Below are 16,572 nucleotides of genomic sequence, written 5' to 3' on the forward strand. Positions count from 1 at the left end.
ATTATTAAGGCTGTCATAGCAGCGCATTTGGAAAGAGGTGACATGATAGGTCCAAGTCAGCATGGATTTGTGAAAGGGAAATCATGCTTGACAAATCTTCTGGAATTTTTTGAGGATGTTTCCAGTAGAGTGGACAAGGGAGAACCAGTTGATGTGGTGTATTTGGACTTTCAGAAGGTTTTCAACAAGGTCCCACACAAGAGATTAAGGTGCAAAGTTAAAGCACATGGGATTGGGGGTAGTGTGCTAACATGGATTGAGAACTGGTTGTCAGACAGGAAGCAAAGTGTAGGAGTAAATGGATACTTTTCAGAATGGCAGGCAGTGACTAGTGGGGTACCGCAAGGTTCTGTGCCGGGGCCCCAGCTGTTTACATTGTACATTAATGATTTAGACGAGGGGATTAAATGTAGTATCTCCAAATTTGCGGATGACACTAAGTTGGGTGGCAGTGTGAGCTGCGAGAAGGATGCTATGAGGCTGCAGAGTGACTTGGATAGGTTAGGTGAGTGGGCAAATGCATGGCAGATGAAGTATAATGTGGATACATGTGAGGTTATCCACTTTGGTGGTAAAAACAGAGAGACAGACTATTATCTGAATGGTGACAGATTAGGAAAAGGGGAGATGCAGTGAGACCTGGGTGTCATGGTACATCAGTCATTGAAGGTTGACATGCAGGTACAGCAGGCGGTTAAGAAAGCAAATGGCATGTTGGCCTTCATAGCGAGGGGATTTGAGTACAGGGGCAGGGAGGTATTGCTACAGTTGTACAGGGCCTTGGTGAGGCCACACCTGGAGTATTGTGTACAGTTTTGGTCTCCTAACTTGAGGAAGGACATTCTTGCTATTGAGGGAGTGCAGCGAAGGTTCACCAGACTGATTCCCGGGATGGTGGGACTAACATATCAAGAAAGACTGGATCAACTGGGCTTGTATTCACTGGAGTTCAGAAGAATGAGAGGGGATCTCATAGAAATGTTTAAAATTCTGACGGGTTTAGACAGGTTAGATGCAGGAAGAATGTTCCCAATGTTGGGGAAGTCCAGAACCAGGGATCACAGTCTAAGGATAAGGGGTAAGCCATTTAGGACTGAGATGAGGAGAAACTTCTTCACCCAGAGAGTGGTGAGCCTGTGGAATTCTCTCCCACAGAAAATTGTTGAGGCCAATTCACTAAATATATTCAAAAAGGAGTTAGATGAAGTCCTTACTACTAGGGGGATCAAGGGGTATGGCGAGAAAGCAGGAATGGGGTACTGAGGTTGCATGTTCAGCCATGAACTCATTGAATGGCGGTGCAGGCTCGAAGGGCCGAATGGCGTACTCCTGCACCTATTTTCTATGTTTCTATAGTTCCCTGTTTTCTCTCTCCCTCCTTGCTTGAACAGTAGGGTTATATTTGCTATTTTCCAATCCAAGGGGACCATTCAAGAATCTAGGGAATTCTGGAGTGTCAAAACCAATGCATTTACTATCTCTGCAGCCACCTCTTTTAAAACCCTCGGATGTAGGCCATCAGATTCAGATGATTTGTCGGCTTTTAGTCACATTAATTTCACCAGTAATTACTTTAAGTTTCTCACTCTCACTAGACCCTTGGTTCCCCACTTTCTGATATGTTCTTTGTGTCTTATCATTGTCATCATCATCGGCAGTCCCTCGGGGTCAAGGATGACTTGCTTTCACACTAAAAATGAGTACTCAGGTGACGGATGGACTCATTTTAAACGGTGGAAGATGCCTGTGCTTGAATTCTTTTAACTGTTGCACACCAGCCACGACACGGGTTTAACGGAGCAAGGTCTTGGTCCAGTGGCAAGGGGATCTAAGACAACTGGAAACCAGGCTCTGCCGCATGTGCCAATACATACACACAAACTCAAACATACTCCTACTGTCCTCCTTCCCCCACAGGACCTCTCTCTACATGAAATTCATAGTACACAATGTGAGCCTCACGACCTCACTATTGGCCCTTGGTTATGTTCATGCTGCTCCACCTCTGGGCTCCGACCTCTCCGCTCCTCTGTGCCTTGTCCATCCTCTCCTCTCTGCTTCCGATCTCCGGACCTCACCGGTCCTGACCTCCGGACCTCGCCGGTCCCGACCTCCGCTCCTCGTTGGTCCCGACCTCTGCTCCGCTCTGATTCCGACTTCCGCTCCACGCCGCTTCCAATCTCCGCTCCTCACCAATTCTAACCTCCGTGTTGTTGATTCTGCTGCTGCGGTGGCTAGCTTTTTTTGATTTGGCCACAGCTCGAGCCTTGCGCTCCAAACTCAAAGACAGACACAATATTTGTTTAACAGCCTCTGCTATTTCCTTATTCCCCATTATAATTTCACCTGCCTCTGGCACTAAGGGACCAAGTTTACTTTCGCTAATCTTTTCCTTTTTACATACTTACTATCTGTTTTTATATTTCTTGTAGATGAGGAAAAGGAAAGATCCTTGGGGAATACCAGAAGTAATGCTGCTGGATGGGAAGATAAGCCATTGCTGGAGATGCTCTGGTTATGGTTGGATAGGGGAGAGTGGAATGAAGCGAGGGCAGTTCCAGAGCTGGACAGTGAAGGAGAGGTGTTGGAAGAAGATGGTGTGGTCGAACATGTCAAAGGCTGCAGTGAGGTCAAGAAGGACTAAGAGGGACAGTGCATGATGATCACAGTCACAGAGGATGTCCTTTGATTTGGGCTGTCTCAGTGCTGTGGTAGTGGCAGAAACCTGATTGAAGAGATTCAATGATGGAATTGCAGGAAATATGGGCATAGATTCAGAGGTTGGAGATGGGGTTGCAGTTCAGAAGGGTCGAAGGTATATATTTTGAACAGGAGTACTGACGACAGCTTTGAAAGGCTGGGGGACAGAACTTTGGCAGAGGGAACCATTCATAATGCCAGTTAGCATGGGAGATAGGAAGGGAAATTGGGTAGTGAGCAGTTTAGTGGCAATGGGATCAAAGGAGCAGGAGGTGGATCTAATGGAAAAGTTGAGCTCAGAGAGGACATAAGAGGAGATGGGAAACGAGAAATGATGCATGTTCAAGACTAAACCTTGTGGGAGGTTTGGCTTGCTGGGCAAGGGAGAAGGCGGCAGAGGCAGCTGAACGGATGGTAACAAAGAAGTCCATGAGCTCCTCACACTTGGTTTTGGAGGCAAGGATGAAGGGGTTTGTGGAGATGGTTGGTAGTGGAGAAAAGGAGCTGTGGTTATCCTTGCTTTCCAGGATGATCCTGGTCTCGTAAGAAACATAGAAATTAGAGCACAGGAGGCTATCTGGCTTCTCTTGCGTGTGCTAATGTAGATCTTCAACTAACACTGTCCACTCCAATCCAATTCCCTGCAATTTCTTCACATAAGAATGATCATTAAGGTGAGTACCCAGAATGCTGCCATCATTCAGAACTTTCCATCAGCAAATTAACTAAGTGGTGCAGATTCCAAAGGTGTAGAGTGCATCAAATCTATGGAAGGAGCAGAAATGATTCCTCAAACAGTTTTCCATATTTAAGACTTGACTTTATTCAATACTTAGCAAGTTGATAACAAGGCTAAGCCAGCTTGCTGTTCATAAAATATTATTGTGAATATGGGGGTGGGGTGAAGGAAGAGAAACAAAGTGATCTTGTGAGGGTGAAGGCAGGGGGAAGGGTTAAGTTGACCTAGCTTGATAGTATTGCTGCAACCAGATTCTAGGACTAAACTCCCAAAATTGCTGATTCTATAATACCACAGGTATTGTTTATGGGATATAAAATAGGCAAGTTTTCAATTTCAAACATCACTAACTTTTTTAGGTCATGCCCTTGGTGTTTTCTTTTAATTTCCATTTAGATGTGATCAGAGAATTATAAATCTGTAGCTCATCACCAAATATTACTGCCTTTCCCCAGTCTGTTTCTGTGGATACCGATGTGACTCTCCATGGCATCATCTGTTTCTCATATCCCTCTTACGCAACGGCTGAGATGCGATGACCTGAATGTTACGGAGTGTCGGTTGAAAATACTCAATGCAGAAACAAGAACTATAGCAAAGTTTGTATATTTTAAGATTTGTTGAAATCAGGCCTCTTATGGCTACTCTCTCTGTGAACTTTAAAAGTTTTTTTTAATTACAGCAGCTACAGAATAAAAAAAATACAATCTTAATAAATACAAATCCCAAATTGAAACAGAATGCATGTATCCAAAACCATTTTAAGAGTGAGTGGAATAATTAATGTAAGAATTGGTTAAAGCCTAATGGAAAGGAATTAAAGAATTAAGATTTCAGATCATCTTTTACAACCGCTGTGTATCCCACTACCAATACTAAGGGTAGTTGAATCTAAGTTAGGCACAATGCAATGATGTACCAGGTATTTTTTTAACAGACCAGTGTTTCTTTGTATAATATTTCAAACTCTGGTGTTTTCTAAATGTAAAATACACGATTTACATTTCCTAAAATGTAACTGATGAAACGTTTTGCTCATGAAGTTGTTCAGTTGCTCATAACTCAATATCAATATCAGCATTTTTATCAGTGGATTGATCGAGTCAACATTTGCAAATGTGGGGTGATTGTATGGAGTGAGGTGCTTTTAAAAAAATAAAACAAATACGCATTGAAGTTACTTTTCCATTGTTACTATATTAGAAATACAGGATGCTAATTTTGTAACAGAACAAAGCACTATACATTTGGTAAGTAGTAGCCCAATTTTACAAGAATATGCACACAAAAACACAAATGATTGAACCTATTCAATTTTACATCATCTGCACCACAGGTGTATTTTTAAATGTCTTTATTACAGAGGTACTTCATCCTTAATGTCATCATTACAGCTAAACTTTATAAATTATAAAAATAAATTATCTCATTAGCTTATCTCTACCGGTAAATGTAAATGGTTCAAATATTCAGTTAGTTTTTAAAAGAAACGTTCCAAGTTATCCAGCAAATGAAGCCATTTTATTTATTTAATCACCAATTGCCCTCCCGGTCTCCTGAAGCCATTGATTCTACTGAGGGACAGTAACACAGGTGCTGAGCACCCTCCGATACTATGCCCAAAAATGGCTATTCTTCGTAGAATTGTTCTGAAAATCGCAAGTTCATCAGCTTCCATGAAAAGTCAGGAATTACACCCAAAACTGTAACCTGTCTTTTCTCTTGGCCAGTGTGGACAAGCTTGATGTATACTTCCAGCATTTTGTTCTTATTTCAGATTTCCAGCAAGTCATTTTTTCTTTTTATCTCAGGCTAGTCTTCATGTGTGAGGCCAACAGCTAATATCAAATCTCACAGTATTGGCAGGCTATGTGACCTATGTGATCACAGCTGAGTTCAATTGCGTTCTCATCGGACAGCTACACACACATACTTCCAGCAGGGGTCCGGGGTCATTAGACAATGGTCAGCAATGGGAACCCTCACTAATTGTTCTCTCCCAAACTTGGGTACTGAGACCATTTGTAGCAGTTGCTCCTTTCCCAGCTGATATCAACTAACTGAGCACAAGCTGGGATTGAGCCGTGACCTCCATTTGATTTGCAATTGCAAGTGGGTGTCAGGGTTGGCTCAGTGTCATCACTGGGTCAGAAGGATGTGGTTTAGGATGTGCAGTATTAAGGGAGTGCTGTACTGTCAGAGATACTGTCTATGGGATGAGACGTTAAACTGAGACCCATTCAGGTAGATGTAAAAGATCCCATGGCACTATGTGAAGATGATAAGGGGTGTTCACCTGGTGACCTTACTGTGCGCAAATTGGCTGCCACATTTCCTCTGCTTCAAAAATACTTGTCTGTAAAGCACTTTGGGATGTCCTGTGATCATGAAAGGCGCTATATAAATACAAACCAATTCCTTTCCTATTTCGCTCCTTGCCATTAACTCCTATTGCTACCACTGTCAAGAGAACTTGAACCACTGATTTATCTCAGTTAATATCCCTCAATTATTGACTGCAGGGGCCTTTTTATAGGAGATGGATCTGGTCCAGCCAGACATTATTCCTCCAACAGATGAACCACTTCATGACAGTGTCCTGATGAACACACCTAATTAGGGAGAGTTACAAACTCAGCTAAGGCCTAGATCATATCTTGCAGCCCTCTGCGAGGAATTATGTCCTCTATATTGTTTCTAAATGGGGCGATTTCATTATAGGACTTCCTTTAAAAAAAATAAAAAACTTGATTATGAATTCTTTCCCCAAAAAAGTTTTTCTCTCCTGAAGGCGCCAACTCATGTTGGATTCTGACCCCACAGATGCAGCTAGTCAGAAGTGGAAAGGCGTAAGGTTTAGGGAGAGTTCCAAAAAGTAAGTTGAGGCAGCTGAAGGCTCTGCTACCATTGTTAACTGTCCATTTTGAGATGAAGAAATCCATAAACTGCTGTCACTTGGTTTTGGAGGGGAGGGAGGAGGGAGTGGAGATAGTTATGAAAATAGGAAATGTAGGTTAACATAGCTGAACAAATAAACAATTCTCCAACCCATTCAAGACCTTTTAAAAGTGTTGATCTAAAAGATAAGCATTTTTGAATCTCGGCAGAAATATTTGTGCATTTGAATATATGTTCATACAACAAAAAACTGCTATAAAGAATCCATTTAAAAATACTCTTGACTAGGCTAAAATAAAACATTATCTTTTGGGGGTCTGGGTGGAGTTATACAGACCTTTCTCTTCAGAGCTGAAGCAGGCGGGTAGTCTTTGACATGGCAGATTATACATGGTCTGTAGAACCAGTTACAGGTCAATGCATTCTTAAATTTCACTGTCTAATGTTCTATCCTCACAAACATATCCAGACATTTTATTGCATTTTAGGTTTTTAAAGGATTACTCCAAAGACTCAAAAATAATCATACTAATGAGTTTTACCAGAGTATCTGCCAGATTTTTTGTAACTCATCAGTGGCTGCCCTGATTACTGCCATTCCATCCATTGGGTTTAATTTTCAACTTCTTTGTCTGCACAGTTATCTGGTGGAATGGATCGCCCTCCTGCTGTAAAACCCGCCTGATTTTTCCATTCTGTGTGGGTGATCCGCTTTGTCAGGTTACCACCCAGGTTGAAAATGAGCTCCATTGCACTACATAGCTCCACTGTGACACTGGGAGTGTGGGACAAATTTCCCTTAACTTCGGTAATTACTAAAAATAAAATTAAGTTTCACAGTCGTACAAGATGCAAAAAGATTTTCGGTTGGGAAGGCAATACACCAAGGCAATATTTTGACCTGGAATTTGCGGTCAGTGGCGAAGCAAAGACTGACCTTGAAGAAAGCTGCCCACAAAGATCTACCGATCCCTGTGGTGTAAATTTCAGCTCTCGCGACCTTTGTTTGAATCTGGTGCCAAAAGAAGCAATCTCCAGTGTCTAGCAATCAAAGCTAAACAGCCAATCACACTGAAGAATTCTCACAGACAGAAAATCAGGAAATAAAATGGACAGATTCTAATTTACTTTTTATAAATTTTCCAGCGAGAAAAATAAAGATTGGGATATACACACAGGATTAAGGTAGCAGAAATATCAACAATCTTTAACAAACATTTTTTAAAAACCATAACCATCATTCTTAATCAGATTAATGGAAACATTTGACATTCCACAAATATAAAATTAGTTTTTCAGGGCCTGAATGGTTGGTCAGCAGTCAATACACTTAAAAAAAAACAGTTACACCTCTTTCAACAAGGCAACTTTTTTGGGTGCGGTGGGGGAGGGGGTTAACAGCAATATTCCGACATGATAAAGGAAGTTTTCATCCTAAAATGTAATTTCAATTGATTTCCGGCTCTGGGGAGATCCACAGCACAACCTGTGGCAGAGCAGTGAATGACTGACTGCACCTTTAGGATTTCCTCGTTTATCTGTGCATACGCTAAATCCTAAAGTTGCGGTCAGTTTCAGAGGACTAAAGACAGTGAAAGCTGATAGTTTTGCCGTCATTACCACCGCAAAATCCTGGCCTTTATTTTTAGTTCAAGCTTGGCTCCGAACTGCAGTTTGGGAGTGTTACAGATGGTGCTCACTGATGGATTACAAAATAAAAAAAACGAACTCAGCAGGGTTTTTGATAATGAATTGGCAGACACTCAGATTTTCCAGAAGTACTTTTTCAATTATTTTTAAACCTCTTGTTAATCAAAAGCTCTTCTTCCTCCATATAATTTGCTATGTTCTAGCTTACTGGGCAGGCAGGCAGGTAAACTATTCTCAGGCTAGTGCCAATACCACCCTCTGAATTGCTCATGAGGATGTTTAGCAACAGTAGCCTGGAGTGAATCTCCTTTTAAACATTCCTCCCTTCCTGTGAGGAAGTGCCTATCCTTCCCTTCAACTTTTCCTGCTGGCATGACCAAGATTGGGAACTCACTATGTGGAGAATCATGGGAATGTACTGTCACCCTGCCACTTGCAAGTGCAGGGAAATTAGTTCTAAGTTGCAGAGCTAAATTAAAATAAATCAACACTTCGTATATATAATTTCCTTATTGCTTATTCTCATTCAAAGAAATGGTAACTACCAAGTACTCTTTGGCCAACACTTGCCTAATCAGAATCTTTCACCTAATAAAGTTTGAAATAAAATAATTTTGTCTTCTATCTTCTTGAAATGGCTCCATTGACTGTAATCCACCAAAATACAAACAGGAAATATTGCTCTATTGTACAAGTAGAGATTAAGCAGCATTGTGAATTAATTAAATTTTTTTTATACAGTCTCTTTAAGGCTTCAGTAATTTTATCAAATGAAGTGAACTAATCAGAATTAATTTGGGAAAGTAAAAAGGACAACTTGTTCCATTTTTCCCAGATTATTTTGTGTTTCAGTAATGAAAACAGTATATTTAATTCGAGCAGCAGATCCTGATGTGACAATAGTATCTTTTCTAAGTCTTGCCAATATTAACTGATTATCACTGCAGTTGAGGACAATTTAATATATTGTGAAATATATAAACGTTAATAATGTTTAAAAGATTTGAATTGGGCAAGTTCCTTTAAAAATTGTTCACTATATGTATGATTTGTTTTGCTTTTACATTTATAATTAGTAAGAAGCAACATTTTTGATTAAATTTCAACGGCTACTTCCTAGGATAGTGGAACCTCCCTACAGCGCACCTCAAAATTGTATCCCTTCAGTTATAGCTCTACTGAAGCTCAAGGTCTCCCAAAATATGTCAAGGAACTCTGCACACACACAAAGAACAAAACTACAATCGGGAACAATTCAGAAAGCACTAGCAGATTCCATCAATTCAGCAAGTAAACATGGAACATACAGCGCTTGAATAAAGAATTGACAAGTTTCAACTTGAGTGTAATTATCACTTTCGTTGTGGCCAGTAAAGAGGCAGTTGCGGATCAGACCCCATTATACATCCCAGCTGAAAATCAGGTCTGCAAACGCGTTTACCGCCCGAATCGAAAGTGAAAATTACCCAAATGTTTTACTAAACACTCTTGATGTAAAAACTTGACATTTGGTTGACTGCTGAATAATGTATTGTAGTATGTAATAACTATTACTTTCCCAGTATCCCTGGGGCAAAATATTCCTCTACCACTGGTTGTTTATATTATATGACTTGAAGGCAGAATGGCCAAAGATAGGAGCTGTGACTGTAGTTGAGGGGGCATCAGAATTGGTCAGATTTTCTGTCCCTGCGATGTTATTATCCCTCACCACTACTTTTCCCAGAATTGTCAAAACTACTTCAATTGAGGCAGCCAAGGCTAAATGAGACTGCCCTGAAACTCAACTTCTTGGTCTCATGGCTAAGAATCACTTAAACTCATCACTACATGAGCCAGGAGGCTGGTGCTTCACAGTATTTTCTTTTAAGTTTCTTCATAAGAAGGCGACCTATAATCAGGATTTTAAAAACAAAAATACAGCACCACAAAAATAGGTAGTATCATCCCTTATAAGAACTTGTCAACGCTAAACCTTTTTCTAATTCACAGTAAATGTTTTCTGTATAGTTTTTGTACTTTAGAAACATGAATGGTTGTCACACATTCTCAGATAAACTGGAAACACTACTTGATCTGAACACTATTGCCCCAAAAGATGCATTACTAAGGTTTAGTGCCTACAAACTAGAATTTGCAGCTGAACAGGTTAATGGAGGATTAAAAGTTTTAGAATACTAAACTTTTCATCCATTTAGGGTGACATTTTCCTGAGTTCGCTGAGTTTAGTGAATGGAGAAAATATACCTTTCTTCCCTCCCCCTTTTCATTTCTAAACCCAACTGCCTCCAAGATCTTTCTTTTTGATTTAGTTTTTTTAAACTGAATGCAGAAAAACACTGAGCAATGCTCCAATGATATAATTCTTCTCATATCTAACATTATGAATGAACGCAGTAGCATCCAAGCTTTCAAATTAAATCATTTGGAATAATGACAGAAAATCTTAAGGACGGTAATAATTACACTGCCAAATGGTTAAAAAAAACATTTTCTTTTGCTGTTTATTAGAAAAAACAATGTATTGCAAATTAAAATCTTTACAGCCACTTGCCTCTCAGTCTTTTCTCACAGCAGAGATCCTTTTGTTTTGGGAAAATATATTTAGCTTTTCAATCAATATTATTTTGATGGGATTAAATCAACCATAGAGTCACTGAATGTGGCACAGAGGTACATGCAGCTAATCAGCAAATATACTTCAGTTGCCCCATAATCAGGCGATCTGCTGCAAAACGCTCATTCGTTAGTACAAATCGGCCATTAACAGAGTTTTGACATAATTCTGAGACCAAAGTCAATACAGCTTCACTACTCATGACAACAGGCAAACTGGTATGTTGTATTGCTGTCTAAAGCTAACATTCACTTGTCTTTTCATGCAGAATAAACTGGTCAAGCTCAGTTGCCATTTCATTGTCGTCCATTCCTTCTATATTCTTTATGTTCTCAGTTTCGCTGTGCACTGATTCATCATCGCGGTGACCTTCCACACTATGTCTGATGCCATAACTAAAGTAGATTACAAATCCTTTAAACAAAAAAACATTATTAAATAGAGCATGGAATATGAAAATATGTTTATTGTTTAGCAGTGTTACTTACATTATAATATACAAAGACATTTCATCAGAATTCCAAAAAGATTTAAATATTTTCTGAAGTTTTCTTTATGAAAGTCAAAAGTTCAGGAAAACTAGTAAATAGTCTGCATTTGCTACCACTATAAGATGTTGGAAAAGGATATTTGGAAATAGTACAGTTGTGTATCAGTAAAACCACTCCCTCCATCTTTTTGTCATGTGCAATGGACATTCCTGGAAATACCCAAGTATGGTGGTTAGCAATAACAAAGGCTCACTTGAATAAATCTTCTACTGGGACACTTAGAAAGAAAACAAAGGAGTCTCTGCAAGACTGGAAAAACTTTTGGTTACCTGACATCGTTATTGAACCCTTCCAGTCTTTTAAAACCTTAGGGCTAAAAATTCGCCAACCTTGCGCCCGGCTTTTCAGCGATATTTTGTCATTTTTGGTGAAAAATGATGAACTGGGAATTCGGAGAAGTCTTGCGCCGGTGGTTTTTAAGTACCGCTGGGGAGCGGACCGCCGACGTGCAAGACTCGAAATAGCGCTTTTACCAAAAACTTGGCTCAGCATGCACCGTAGTTAGGACGGAAAAAACCGCCAGGGAAAAACCTGCATTGCAGCCCTTGGAACCGCGGTAGGTATGAAGACATGCAAAAAAGACAAGTTAAAATTTTAATGTTTTAATTTTTTTGCAGCGATTCGATAGTTAAATGTCTTGTGAATGTTTCGTGATTTTTTACAATTTTCTTTTTGGTGTTTTCCCCACTCCCAAGGCCTCTCTCGCAGCGGTATCGGCCTCGGAGAAAAGTTGCAGAAAATTCACGGTTTGCGCCACGAATCCTCGTGCAACGCTGATTTTTACCGCTGGGCGCATTGAAGCCCGAATTTTAGGCCTCTTGGCGGTAGCAGAGTGATATCGATATTTGTGGCAAAAAAAATCGCCATCACCAAAAACCGAATTTCTAGCCCATAGAACTTACCTCAGCTGCTGTCCACCGTCTTATGACTGAATACTTCTTAATAAATCATGTAATTGCCAGCTCTAACCAGCAGATGGCATCACTACATGCAAATCACAACAGTCAATTGAAGCACTTTCTCTCGTCCCTGGATTTATTTTTAAGCAAGCTAGTCAACCTCTCTGGCATTGCACATGTTAAGTCAGAGATTATGGCCACTCTCTTATCAGTCTCTGATGACTTTGTTTCTCTGTGTCTCTCTTCTGCTTATATCTCTCCGCATAACTCTGCATACGTCTTTTGACTTCTCTCTGTCTTTTGGTTTTTTCTTTTGGGTGGGAGGTGATGGGTGGTGTGACAGTGAAAGGAGCCATCAATGGCTGCAGGCTGCATTTTGGGTGGGGAGGTTTGCAGGGAAAATGTGACCCTCAGTGGCTGCCATTGCATCCCTAGTCCCTCACCTTCCCACTAACCATTCCCATTTCTAACCAACACCTATTTTTTCCCTTTGAACTGTCCACTCAGTCCTTGAATCCTCCACTTTACCTTAATCCTTCATCCACTCCCTCCAGAGGCAAATCAATTTTCCTCCTCTCCCACCCCCATTCTGTCTGGTTCCCTGTTTACTTTCAAAGTTTAATTTTTTTAAAGAAATAAAATTAGAATGAGGAAAGAACCTACCCATCAACCATTCTCTCCAGCTGTGACGTTCTGTTTGTCTCTCTCATTTTATCTCACATATGTAAGCAATTAGAATCTCTGTCTCACAGGTATAAGTATTAACATTGTTTTTTCCCTTTAAATATATGTGAGATGATAAATTAACTTCCAAATTTAACAGTTTTTATTGAAAGTGAAGAAAGCACACATTCTCTCTCATCAGAGAAGAAAATATCCCAAATTACAACTAACTGAACAGCACTGATGTACCCAGAAAAAATAGGTACACTGCTGTACCCTGAATACTAAAGAGTCAGTTTCGGGCAAAATATCAAATCTAAGTCTATGCTTTTGGGAGAAAGATTGAGGCCTTCACATAGAAACTTTAATGAAGGCATTAAAAGACATAAATGACAATTCAATGGATAAATGTAATCATGTTATTGTGAAATATGTAATCTTTTGATTTTTTATATTTTGTTTAAACCCTTCTTTTGGACATTAGAAATTTCAGTTACTGAGAAAAAAATTGTTCTGGAAAAGCATTTTGAGTGAATTGTGGAAACCCTCAAGTGTGTCACACAACAACTTTGAAGGACCTATCAGCGTCACCTGAAGGAGTAACAATACTGCAAGTATTTATAATAAAAGTTGCACCCAATGTACCAAATTTAATAATAAATTGATGTTTAAAAATGATCAATTTTGTCAGATCAATAATCTAAAAATCAAAAATATTTTTTATTTTAATATACAGTATATGGTTTACACATTCAATGATGACTATTACATTGAAACCAACACAAATTGCCCCAGAAAAGACAAGAAAAAAGTTTTTGGGTTTTATTTTCAGAAACTATCTGACTAGAAATTTGTCTCAGGCAGTGGTGCAAAATAGGTGGTATTGGGCTGGCCGGCTGTTATATATAGCACCCGATAATCAGTTCCACTGCAGTCAATGAAACCGAATATTAGACGCTGCGTATAACGGGCAGCTGATCTAATACCGCCCAAATCGAATTTCTAAGCCTCTGTGTTCTTGTTAACTTTTCATTTTTAGTTTGGGAAAAAAGAACATTTAAAATTGGGATAAAATGAAATGAACTATTTAAAAAATAAAATGGAGAATACAAGCTTAAATATCTATTGGATAGTCTTTTAGAAATGTTGCTTCATAATGGAACTACTATTAACGTAATTCTATCTCATTAATTAAAAGTAAATTTATCTTACATTGCGAAGCCTTATGCTCCATTTTGGATTTGGCAGAAATCACATTTGAATCCAAACATTTTACTTCTGCTGTACTGAAACCCATATTGTTTATTCTCAGGGAAGCAGGAAGGAAATTAAGCTGTCATTTAGGCAAAGAATGACCACTGCTTCTTCAGATCATTCACACTCTCCAACTGATGACTTAGAGCTTCACCCAACAATTTTATTCACTTATTTTTTCTCTTCTCTCCTTCCTTTTGTTTGAAAGGCAAGGATTCTTTTGCTGGATACAGCTGCATGGGTAGGTACTGGTCATCTTCCAGTACCTCACCTAAGTGCCCGTTGTTCATGAATGACCGTTGAAGAGTTCCCGCAGACTATCGGTTTGTGGTTGACCTGTCTTCAGCTGGCGTGCGCACACACATCCAGCGGCACAACCACCCACCAGGAATTTTAGGGCTGTGAAGCCTGATGTGATAGGCACTTTCAAAAATATTGAATAAATATATAAAAGAAAAATTGTACCACTGGTGCTTACCAACAGCCATCCAAATAGAAAAACGGATCCATGTGTCCCCACTCAACTGCATCATTAGGTAGATATTGACAAAGATGCTGACAACAGGCAAGAATGGTAAGAGTGGCACCTAAAACAGATCAACATGGTTAACTTCTTATAGAAGTTTTACACACATCTTAAAATCCTATAATTTAATCTTTCATAAATGGCAATTCGCAGAAAAACCTGTGTACATTGTACCGTAATAAAGTACTATCCGATATCTGAAACAAAAGAGTCAAAGAACAGCAGCCAGAGACTCAATTCCTGGTTTTATTTCATTTAGGTAATTTCTGCAGGCAATGGCAGTAAGGGAGCTACAACTCGCATTTCTCCCTCTGTGATAGGCATGGACTAACTAACCAGTCAGGTTCCTGTTGCTGCTCACTATCAGTGACTCCTGCTGGAAAGTGCTGGTGAGGACAGCATCAGGTTTGGTTGTCAACATCCCTCCCCGCCCCCCCAACCCCACAATAAAATAATCTGCCCATATGCAGGGCCTGAAAATTATTAGGCCTATTGCGCCAATGCAAGTGCAGGGGAGTAGGATTTCTGCCCTTCCACAGACCACCGCTCCTCACCCCGCCAGATTATCTAGAGAAAGGGTGGGGTTATCTAATTTAAATAATCCCTGCAGGCATATGCAACAGTTTAGTTGCATCTTTGTGCCCACGGGTGAGAGAATGAGGAAAATGGAGAACTATATGACTGCTTGGGGATGTGGTTGATGGACCCCTACCAGAAGATATAGCAAAGCAAAGAGAGCCGATTAAAAGAAAATTGTTAAAGTCAGTTTTGGGATCTTGCAAGCCATAACCCTAGCCTGGAGACCGTGATGGGCCCCACTTCCACCACTGCAATGGTGAGGATACTGATTCTTACATCACTGTTGGGCAGGAAGGAGATGGAAATTCTGGCAGGAGAAGCTGACTCACCAGCCCAATCTCCTTATGATGTCAGAGGCCTTGTATGGGGCAGACAGAATATCCACCTGACTCTTTAGAAACTTGCTCTGATGTTCTTCTGGGCGGCGACCCACATTTGCAAGTCCTGCCTGATTTTCCTCCCTCACCATTGCACTGACAGGAGTGGTAGTATCTTGGGCTCATTTCCTGGTTTTATTTAAATTAGCTAATCTTAGCTGGTGCCTCAGCACCAAGGAAATCTCAGTCCTCACTATCTGGGCTCACAAGTGTGTAAGTTACTGGAGGTTTCCTAGGGGCATGTAGAACTGTATCCCTGCATCAGTCATCATATTTAGGGAGCTAGGAGCTAAATTAAAAAGTAGGACCTCAAAAGTAGTAATCTCAGGATTGCTACCAGTGCCACGCGCTAGTCAGAGTAGGAATCGCAGGATAGCTCAGATGAATACGTGGCTTGAGGAGTGGTGCAGAAGGGAGGGATTCAAATTCCTGGGGCATTGGAACTGGTTCTAGGGGAGGTGGGACCAGTACAAACCGGACGGTCTACACCTGGGCAGGACCGGAACCAAAGTCCTAGGGGGAGTGTTTGCTAGTTCTGTTGGGGAGGAGTTAAACTAATATGGCAGGGGGATGGGAACCTATGCAGGGAGGTAGAGGGAAATAAAAGGGAGAGAGGCAAAAGATAGAAAGGAGTAGAGTAAAAGTGGAGGGCAGAGAATCCCAAGGCAAAAAAATAAAAAAGGCCACATTACAGTAAAATTCTAAAGGGGCAAGGTGTGTTAAAAAGACAAGCCTGAAGGCTCTGTGCCTCAATGCGAGGAGTATTCGGAATAAGGTGGACGAATTAACTGCGCAGATAGTAGTTAATGGATATGATATAATTGGCATCAGAGACATGGCTCCAGGGTGACCAAGGCTGGGAACTCAACATCCAGGGTATTCAACATTTAGGAAGCATAGAGAGAAAGGAAAAGGAGGCGGGGTGGCGTTGCTGGTCAAAGAAATTAATGCAATAGTAAGGAGGGACATTAGCTTGGATGATGTGGAATCTGTATGGGTGGAGCTGCGGAATACCAAAGGGCAGAAAACGCTGGTGGGAGTTGTGTACAGGCCACCAAACAGTAGTAGTGAGGTTGGGGAAAGCATAAAACAAGAAATAAGGGATGTGTGCAATAAAGA

At 40.4% G+C, this 16,572-nt stretch overlaps 1 protein-coding gene across 3 annotated transcripts in view; it reads right to left on the reverse strand.

The window, feature by feature from the left end:
• Nucleotides 1-10,447: 10,447 nt before the first annotated feature.
• Nucleotides 10,448-16,572, reverse strand: part of slc7a2 (solute carrier family 7 member 2) — a 309,829-nt gene continuing 303,704 nt past the window's right edge. For all 3 annotated transcript variants that reach the window (XM_070869767.1, XM_070869770.1, XM_070869763.1), the window contains exons 12-13: nucleotides 14,450-14,558; nucleotides 10,448-11,018 (exon numbers count right to left, since the gene is read on the reverse strand). In XM_070869767.1, the coding sequence (XP_070725868.1) occupies nucleotides 10,846-11,018; nucleotides 14,450-14,558 (282 nt within the window). In that variant the 3' untranslated portion in view covers nucleotides 10,448-10,845. The remainder of the gene's footprint in view (nucleotides 11,019-14,449; nucleotides 14,559-16,572) is intronic.

The sequence above is a fragment of the Pristiophorus japonicus genome, chromosome 2 (assembly GCF_044704955.1).
Source record: "Pristiophorus japonicus isolate sPriJap1 chromosome 2, sPriJap1.hap1, whole genome shotgun sequence".
NCBI lineage: Eukaryota > Metazoa > Chordata > Chondrichthyes > Pristiophoridae > Pristiophorus > Pristiophorus japonicus.